Raw genomic sequence first — 10,670 nt, forward strand, 5'->3', positions numbered from 1 at the left:
TGGCTTTTAGGGAAAAACTTCCTCTTTTATAATTCTCCCAGTGACTATGGAAAACAATGTAAACAACAATAAGGAAAGTTCCGCTCATTGGCTCCAACTTGAGGTGGGGGGTTGTCCTTGTATAAAAACTCTAGAACCAAAGGAGTCACTATATTCTGGGAAACTCATCATTAAAGAGGAGCCCACTCTCCACCACCAACACCATGACCCACTCTTGCTGCTCTCCATTCCATCAGCCTATCTGCTGTAGGACCACCTGCTGCCAACCTACTTGTGTGACCCCCTGCTGTCAGCCCACTGGCTGTGGCTCCAGCCAGCCTTGCTGCTGTCCTGTCTGCTGCCAAACTGCCTGCTGCCAGCCCACCTGTTGCAGCAAACCCTGTCAGCCCACCTGCTGTGAGACCATCTGCTGCCAGTCCTCCTGCCCCCCAACTTGCTATCAAACTAGTGAAACCACCTGCTGTAGGACCACCTGCCACAAGCCTGCTTGTGTGACCACCTGCTGTCAGCCCACCTGCTGTGGGTCCAGCAGCTGTGGACAAACCTTCAATGGGTCCAGCTACAGCCAGTCTTGCTGCCAGCTGGTATGATGTGCACCTGTGTACTGCCACAGACTCTGCTACCACCCCACGTGCTGCTGCCTGCCTGGGTGCCAAGACCAGAGCTGTGGATCCAACTGCTGCCAGCCTTGCTGCTGCCCCGTCTGCTGTCAGACCACCTGCTGTAGGACCACCTGCTGCCGCCCCAGCTGTGTGTCCCCCTGCTGCCCTTCCTCCTGCTGATCCTCCCATCATGGAAGCATGTGAGACACATCAATCTCCTGAGAGCTAACCTATGAGTTCTCCAGTTACTGCCACAGGCTCCACTGCCAGGTTTCACTAGCATCCAGCGTGCAGCCACCATCTTTCTATGAGTCATATTCCTGATTAAGAGGCTCTGTGAGGTGGTATGGTAGCATGCAGTTGACTTCAGTCTGACTTTCTCCATCTTCCTTTTCTATTAAACTCTGTGATACCTGCAAGTTTTAGGTCTCCTTGCCTTGCAGTCATTGTGTCACCCTTGCAAAAATGATCACCACTTTTCTTACATAACCTAAAGCACAAATCGTTTTGCTAGTTTTCTTAGGTTTCTTTCATGTTTAATAATTTTTTTCTCTAATGGACTCATTAGAGAAAATGACTCATTCTACTTTACTTCCTCCTCCTTAGGATTACCCTGTGTTGTCTTCCCAACTGTGAGAAAGCTTCTCTGATTCCTTCGGAATAAAATCTGTGCTGTCTTCTAGCCTATATTCCGATTTGACTTTTTGTATACCATTTTCTTTTAAGTCCTCTCATTCATACTGTATTTCTGAGCCTGACAATGACCCCTAAACTGGCAGAACCAAGATGATTGCCTCCCTCTTATGGATGAATAAAAGCCACTTGACTATTCATAGGTAGAATTTGGTTGAGAGCTAGGGTCTCTTTGGTTTGTGCTCCAGGGTCTTACAGTAAGATCTTACTACATGCACAAAGTGATCTGAGCACTGGGAATATGTGTGCTTTGGACTGCCTGTGTATCATTGAATATAAACCTTTCCCTATGCAGATAATTTTCCTGTCTACAAATGTATTCCCTTAGCTATTTCCCAAACTTCAGTGACCATTTGCCCACATAAGGCCAGTAGGCTGGTTTAAAAAGCCAACTACTAGGTTTAAGAATCTTTGAGACAAGTGCTCGGGCCTGGTGCACTGGGAAGACCCAGAGGAATCAGGTGGAGAGGGAGGTGGGAGGGGGGATCGGGATGGGGAATGCGTGTAACTCTATGGCTGATTCATATCAATGTATGACAAAACCCACTGAAATGTTGTGAAGTAATTAGCCTCCAACTAATAAAAAATTTAAAAAAAAATTTTTTAAAAAAGAATCTTTTGTATTCCTGGCACTCTGCTGGCACATTTAAGCCAGAAGCTCGTCTAAAAACACCCGCTTTTTTATGTCAGAATATGTCATTCCGGGATGGTCTGATTAGATAAATCTGGGGTTTCCTGGGGCCACACATAGTATGGAATATTAAAAAGGAATCTGGTGAAGCATATACACTCAGCCATATTTCTTATACTTCTAAACTCTAAGTTCATTTTTTTTCTCCAAATTAAAATATTATCAAGACAATTATGTATGCATGCAGAACTGGGAAACAAGCTAACCACACCGTGGAAATTTTACCTTAGAGCTATCCACAGTCTCTACAAAACATCCTGAGGTTTATGACATGAAACTGAAACATGAATCAAATCCAGATGTGTCTGGGATTCTCTGAAGACACTGCTTAGTTTATAATAGGGGAAGGAGATAAGGTGGGGTAATAATATGTTAATTATATTTAGATAGTAGTCTAAATCAGTGTTCTGCAACTTGGGACTGTTAATATCTGGATTGGTGGGTAGGGGGCAATGTTGTGAACATGGAGAAAGGTTAACAGCATCCTGCCTCTACCCACTAAAAGCCACTAGCGTCCCATTCTACCTTGTGTGACACAGAGCTAAGATGGATGTAGGAGGTGGGTAAATGGTAAGAACACAAGTGTGCAATCTACAGAGGAACTGCATAGATATATAAAATTGGATAATAGTGAAATGTGACACCAAAACCCATAAGATGTTACAATAGCAATCTTTTAAGGGTAACTTATATGTTTCAATCTTGATATCAGAAGAGAAGAAGACCTCAAAATTAACATGTTAGATGTCTCACCTTAAGAAATTAAGGGAAAACAACATGGCTACCCACAAACCACCTAAAAGAAAACAAATACTCAGAAGGGTGGAGATTAGTAAAACAGAAAATAAAGGGAAAATAGTGAAGCTTGACAAAGCCAAAATTTTGTCTTTAAAAAAAGTAAACAAAATAGAAAAAAACTCCGGGAAGATTGAGCAGCTAAAAAGAAACAAGACAAAATTCATATTATAAAAGAAAAATTAGGCATAAAATATAGATTAAACAGAGACTTAAAATAGTAAAAATTATTTTAATTATCTGTTGTTGTATAACAAACTCTCCTAAATGACAGGCCTGTCAATCAAACTTGCCAGTAAACTCCACTTCCCCAACTTTGTTGACGATCAAACATTCTGCTAATTATCTTGTTAATTTGTGAGGCTTCTCAGTAGAGTGGAACCTGCTTTGATTTTTGTCTTCCTGATTTCCTGTAGATCCTTGTCGTCTCTTTCATTTGTCCTCAACACAAAATCATGATCTCAGTCTTAGAAATATGTTCATACCCTTTCTCTTTAAGAGGGAGGGGATATATGTATACATATAGCAGAATTACTTCATTGTATAGCAGAAACTAACACAACATTATAAAGAAAAATTAAGAAATTTTTTAAAGTTTTTTAAAAAATAGACAAACAATAGGAATACATACCACAAAGAATTACAGTCATTATCTTGTAATAATCCACAACGGAGTATAATCTGCAAACATCCTAAATCTCTCTGCTGTATACCTAAAACTAGCACAATATTGTAAATCAACTGTACCTTAAAAAACAAAAACAAGCAAAATAAAGTATATCAGAGAATATGTGCAGGTTAAAAAAAAGAATCTTAGAAAGCAAATTCTTAGGCTTATTCTCTTAAGGATCTGCAAATGATCAGTATATCTGCAAATGATGAGTATCAACCATATTATATCAATGTGCTCATTACCCCCATGTCCTGCTCCTCACTTTTATGAGCACTTAGAATTATCTTCCAAAAGAAAAAGGAAGTGAAATTAACTCAGCCGTGTCAGACTCCTTGCAAGCCCATGGATAGTCCATGGAATTCTCCAGGCCAGAATACTGGAGTGGGTAGCCTTTCCCTTCTCCAGGGGATCTTCCCAACTCAGGGATCGAACCCAGGTCTCCCGCATCACAGGAGATTCTTTGCCAGCTGAGCCACAGGGAAGTGGACCATACACTGGGATTTTGTTTTGCATGGTGATTCCTTTCAAAGTCCTTACACATTTATTGCATCTCGTATTATCTCTTCTACTCTCATAGTGAGTATCATAGGAACCCCACAAATCGAACAGAGCAAGGGTGATCTTTTCCACAAATGAAAAAGTCACTTGCCTCGTGTGAAACAGTTAATAATTGATAGAATTGAGTCCGATAGCCCAAACCAGATGGTCTGACTCCTGATCCAGGTCATTTTTATTTAGATTTTACTATAAATGAAAATAATTCTGGTGACTGAGTTTGGGGAAGTTTTGGCAGACATTGCTTGTCTGCCAGTGGGAATAATAATACCTTGCACATGCAGGTCACTTCTCTACCTAAAATGGCAGTTTCCAACTCCATTTCCCACATATCTACAAAAAATAGCAGCTGGTTTTAATGACTCAGGAAAGTGAAAAGAGACTCTCATTGCCTGAGGGCTCTGGTCTGCAGCTGAGTAGATCATTCCATGGTGTTTCCTGACACTATCAGAGGGCATTGAAAAGGAAGCTCACCTACAGTACTTTTTCCTCCATATCATGGAAATGGAAGTCTTACTTGGTCTCATTCATTTGGTGTCAGACACTGTATTTCCCCCACCCCCCTCCCCCCAAAAATGGCCACAGCAGTGGGTATAGTCCTGTTTACTCTCCAGAGACTTGCTAAGTTGTTTCAGTCATGTCCACCTCTTTGCAACCCCATGGACTGTAGCCCGCCAGGCTTCTCTGTCCATGGGCTTCTCCTGGCAAGAATACTAGAGTGGGTTGCCATGCCCTCCACCAGGGGATCTTCCCAACCCAGGGATTGAACTCAAGTCTCTTACATCTCCAGCATTAGCAGGCATATTCTTTACCACTAGCACCACCTGGGAAACCCTAGAGTCCTAGGGATAGGATTAATTGAGCAATGAATATATAACCCTCTGATCCAACCAGTTTCTAGGTTTTGTAAGGCAAAGATGGAGCTTAAAAGATTCAGTATCAAAGTGCTAGCTGAAAATTGAAGGATTCAATAAAGAAAAGAAACCAGGCACTCCTAGAAGCCATGGTGGTGTAGTTCTGCAAGGTGCGAGACATATTTTCTGAAGAAGAACTGAACAATAAAGATCTCCAGATATTTACTAGAAAAAGACCTGATATTGGCTCTGGAAGGAAAAGACTATTTTGTGACCAGAACTGTCTTCTTGTGTTAAATCCTAGAAGAACTCACAGGGACAGGGATTCTGTGAAGAGGTTGCCAGGCTTTCTTCATAATGGGGAGGGATAAGCTGAGGGACTGTCATTTACTGAGTTAATACAAGTATTAAGCTTGATATTTTCTCATCATTTGTAATTCATAATCTTGCCATAATGAAAGGTTTTATTTTCCCCATTTTACACAGGAGGAGATATAGGCTAAGGGACTTGCTTCAAGTTGCACCATAGGCCAACAGTTTACTTGGCTTCAAGCACTAGGCTGTTCGCATCATACTCATTGGGTGCCCTGTGCTCCCTGCTCCCATCAAGCTGGGGAGAGAACTTGGGTCTATGAAGCCTTGAACATGAAAGCAAATTACTTGTAGGTTTCACACATTTTCGTCTCACTTTCTTATCAGTAGTTATGAGTTTGCAAGAGAGAATGAAAACTAAGAGTTACATCTGGAAATGAAAATGTTTTTTTATTTCAACAAGCTTTATTTTTTTTTAATTTATTTATTTTTAATTGGAGGATAATTGCGTTGCAATGTTCTGTTGGTTTCTGCCATTTATCAACATGAATCAGCCATAGATATGCATATGTCCCCTCCCTCCTACCTCCCTCCTACCTCCGACTCCATCCTTCCCCTCTATGTTGTCACAGAGTACCAGGTTGAGCTCCCTGTGTTGTATAGCAACTTCCCATTAGCCATCTATTTTACATATGGTAATGTATACATCTCAATGCTGCTTTCTCTATTTGTCCCACCCTCTCCTTCCCCTGCTGTGTCCATAAGTCCTCAACAAGCTTTACTAAGTACTTAGCTGTGTGTTAAGTACCATGCCAGGTGTTTAGCACTATAGAAATGAACAAGAAGTTCAAGTTCCCGATCCTTATTGTACTTAGTGGAATACAAAGAAATAAAATGTATACACCAGATATAGGAATTACGAGCATATATCACTAATGATATGGGAAAAGTGGTTTGAGAAGGCTATATGTAGGCAGGATTGTATATGGCTGACCCAAAGAGAGAAGGAAAGAAAGAAAGAGTATAAGAAGGAGAAGGAGAGAAGGATGAAGGGAAAGAGTAAGAGAAGGGAGGAGGAAGGAAGGAAGAAGGAAATTTCATATTGTTTCCATGAATCAACTTACTACATGAAAAATATTAAAGGGTGATATTAAAAGAAATTGGGTGCAGAGGTTCCCCAATAATTTATATGCAAAAACAATGAACACTGACTGGTTGAAATGTGTGGAGTAATTCTTTCAAAAGTCTGCAGTTAGTAGGTAACAGAACATGCATGATATAGATACTCATCTCTCTGATTTCAATCCCCATGGCCCAACCTCTCCTGTCTTCTTCTGCAACTGAAAACATATGGATGAGCATAGAAGGAGTGATGCATAAATGACCTCTCATTAGGTGGGCATGCTCTATAGCCTTCCTGACCAGATTCAGAGAATTGATGACGCATTGAAAATACAAATCAAAAATGGGCACATATGCAAGGGAAAGTGATGAAGGGACATTCAAATCTCTGGGTATTGCATGTTAGTTCTTAGGCTAAAGCAGAGTAGAAAGTTCTTTTTCTAAAATTAATTTTTATTGAAGTATAGTTGCCTTGCAATTTTGTGATAGTTTCTCAGTTCAGTTCAGTTCAGTCGCTCAGTAGTGTCAAACTCTTTGCGACCCCGTGGACTGCAGCATGCCAGGCTTCCCTGTCCATCACCAACTCCAGGAGCTTGCTCAAACTCATGTCCATTGAGTCGGTGATACCATCCAACCATCTCATCCTCTGCTGCCCCCCTTCTTCTCCTGCCTTCAATCTTTCCCAGCATCAGGATCTTTTCCAATGAGTCAGTTCTTCAAATCAGGTGAGCAAAGTATTTGAGCTTCAGCTTCAGCATCAGTCCTTCCAATGAATATTTAGGGTTAATTTCCTTTAGGATTGATTGGTTTTATTTCCTTGCAGTCCAAGGGACTCTCAAGAGTTTTTTGCAACATCACAGTTTGAAAGCATCAATTCTTTGGCACTCAGTTTTCTTTATGGTCCAACTCTCACATTCATACATGACTACTGGAGAAACTATAACTTTGACTAGATGGACCTTTGTCAGCAAACTAATGTCTCTGCTTTTTAATACACTGTCTAGTTTTCTCATGGCTTTTCTTCCAAGGAGCAAATGCCTTTTAATTTCATGGCTGTAGTTACCATCTGCAGTGATTTTGGAGCCCCCCCAAACAAAGTCTGTCACTGTTTCCATTGTTTCCCCATCTATTTGACATGAAGTGATGGAACCAGATGCCATGATCTTTGTTTTTTGAATGTTGAATTTTAAGCCAGCTTTTTCACTCTCCTCTTTCACTTTCATCAAGAGGCTCTTTAGTCCCTTCCTCTCTGTCTGCCATAGGATGGTGTCATCTTCATATCTGAGGTTATTGACATTTCTCCTAGCAATCTTGATTCCAGCTTGTGCTTCATCCAGCCCGGCCTTGACAAGATACAGCCTTGATGTACTCCTTTCCCAATTTGGAACCAGTCCATTGTTCCACGTCTGGTTCTAACTGTTGCTTCCTGACCTGCATACAGATTTCTCAGGAGGCAGGTCAGATGGTCTGGTATTCCCACCTCTTGAAGAATTTTCCACAGTTTGTTCTTATCCACACAGTCAAAGGCTTTGGCATAGTCAATAAAGCAGAAGTAGATATTTTTCTGGAATTCTCTTGCTTTGTCTATGATCTAACATATTAGCAATTTGATCTCTGGCTTCTCTGCCTTTGCTAAATCCAGCTTGAACATCTGGAAGTTCTTGATTCTTATACTGTTGAAGCCTCGCTTAGAGAATTTTGCTAGCATGTGAGATGAGTGCAATTGTGCAGTAGTTTGAAATTCTTTGGCATGGCCTTTCTTTGGGATTAATTCCTACTAGTGTTAGTTTCTACTATACAACAAAGTGAATCAGCTGTATGTATATATACATATATCCCTTCTTTTTTTTTTTTTTTGGATTTCCTTCTCATTTAGGTCACCACAGAAAGCTCTAAACATTCAGGTAAACCGCATTGAACTTGATATTAACAATGAGGAGGACTTGCTAAGTAAAGTTAATGAGGGTAATCTTACTACAGACAGACTATCTTAAATTTTTTGATAATCAGTCAAGAAAATTCCTTGCTTGACTGGAACTGAGCAGAGAGATAATTGCCGTGTTTGTAGGAAAAGGAATGTGATTTCCTGGCAAAGAATGCAGAAATAAAAGGCAGAGTTAATAAGGGTAGGGAGATGCTCAGAAATGCCATTCTGACTGTATAGTCACAGATGCTTCCAATAGAGAATACGTTCATGTGCCTAGGTGAGTGTAACCTGAAAGATGGAGAAACTCTTTAAAAGAGCTTCTTAAGGATGGATCAGACCAACGTAGGAGAAAATAGCTGAGCCAGGTTTTATGTATTCATGTCTCTGACTAATTGCAGATTTTAATCAGAACTCTTCTTTCATTCCTAGTTAGTAGCTCTCCACCTACCCACTCCATTAGATTTGGCCAATATTGGGGGGCTTATGGTAAGAAGGTTTTTGGTTCTTTCTGTCATGAAGCTGCACACCCAGTAATTCATTTATAAGAAGGCACTACATTAAGTGTCATTTAAAAGACTCAATTTATTACTCTGACACAGTTGCAAACATGGACATGTTTTATAACGCCTGTCACGGTTTTAGCAAGTCTTTTGCCTTTGATCTTCACATCCCTTGAACATTTGGTATGTGAGCCATCAGTTCACTGCTCTCCCTTTTCTTGGACATCTAGTATCTTGGATCCCCAACCTCTTATCTGAGCTGCCCAAGGCTTCAGTGCTCCTTAACTTCTGCCAGTTCTGCCAGACTCATAAGTCAAACCCACAATTCAGGTCACTCTCTTCTTTTTTCCTCCAGCTACTCCATTACCTTGCATAAATGAAAAGATCTAAAGAGCATATTTTTAAATGTCTATTTACAACTGTTAATGGAAGCAGGGCCCTGACACGTCCTGCCCAATCTCAAAAGTGACACAACAAACTCATCCCAGCCTCTCCTGACACCACAAAAACATCTCAGTTAGAGGCCTTCATAGGAGGAGTAGAATCCTGTGTTCTCTCTTCCCAGGCCTTCTTGTTTGAAGACTCTTGATTTACAACATCAACATGGACCATTATCAGACTCTTGCTCCATGCCCAAATCATAAATCAGAAGTCTGGTTTGTGTAAACTTGATAAGGAAAGTACGACTGCTTCACTTCTCCTTTATGATGATTGTGTTCATAACTGTCTCTGGCCAGAAAGCCATTGACCATCCTTCTAAACAAAAGCATTCCTTACCTAAGATAAGGGTATAATGAAAAACCAAGCTCTTGAGCCTCATTCAGATTCTTGTTTGAAACAATGATTAAGATAGAAAGGGACACATTTCAAATGATCTTCTACTTCTTAAGATTGGGATCTATTAATAGCAAAGTTAACCCAGTTTTCCCTAAGCATTCCCTTTTACCTGCCAACAGTAGCAAATATAGCAAAGCATAAATATACTTAATATATAAAACAAACAACTAAGACCCCTTCCCCAGTAAAGAGTTTTTCACTACACAAATAGGTGATTTTAAGAAAGGATAAATTTTCATTTAAAATCCACTGGTAAAATTATGATTATAACTTAAGAAAAGAGGACTTCTCAATATTGCTTATGTACTAATATATAAAGGATAATATTTGAACATGAGTGTAGAAAGAAAATTAGAAAGAGGGATCCATAGCTCCAAGTAGGTGTAAACAGTTTGGAGAAAATTTGGTTTCTCTAAATGAGTTCTAGTTTGCTATCTTTAGATAAATTACTTCTCAAATACTAAGATACTTTCCAAGTTAGAACACTTGTTGTTGAAATTTTGAAAACTCATGGGTGATGTAAGGCAAAAAAAAAAAGACTAGATGGATACCTGCATCAGATAATTTTCATACCATCTGAGTTAACTAAAACAAGAAACAGACTCTCTCAGAAAGTAGTGAGTGTCCCAGAGTTTACAATGTACCAGGATTTGGATTATATGAACTGTTTTTGCTTGCTGGCCCTTAATATCCTACAATGTCCATGAAGGCTTTAAACAATCTCTGTCTCTCAGCAAGTGCGTAGCCATTCCCTTCTGCAGGGGATCTTCCAGTCCCAGGGACAGAACCTGGGTCTCCACATTGCAGGCAGATTCTTTACCATCTGAGCCACCAGGGAAGCCCATTTCCCAGATACCTACTATATAATAAGAAGTTTGTCATTACTATTGTCATTCTTTTATAATAGCATTTACAGCATTTGCTGTATTTCAGATTATTAGTGCCTGAATTGCTGCTTCCTCCTGTTTCTCTTTGCTCTAAATATTAACTTGCTTTGTGCAGATCTGTCTATGAAGTGTGCATCTGGTGCAGCCATGCCAGCTAAACCTCCTTGCATTGAGGACATACTCTTTTATCCCCTTCTTTCCTGATAATTTAGTTCAGTGGTG

The 10,670-nt window shown here is 40.2% G+C and overlaps 1 protein-coding gene across 1 annotated transcript; it reads left to right on the forward strand.

The window, feature by feature from the left end:
- The first annotated feature begins 203 nt into the window (after positions 1-203).
- Positions 204-782, forward strand: LOC133056084 (keratin-associated protein 9-8-like). The gene is given in 1 exon segment (XM_061141194.1): positions 204-782. A coding segment is annotated over 1 exon segment (579 nt).
- Positions 783-10,670: the final 9,888 nt, after the last annotated feature.

Source organism: Dama dama, chromosome 5 (assembly GCF_033118175.1).
Source record: "Dama dama isolate Ldn47 chromosome 5, ASM3311817v1, whole genome shotgun sequence".
Lineage (NCBI taxonomy): Eukaryota > Metazoa > Chordata > Mammalia > Artiodactyla > Cervidae > Dama > Dama dama.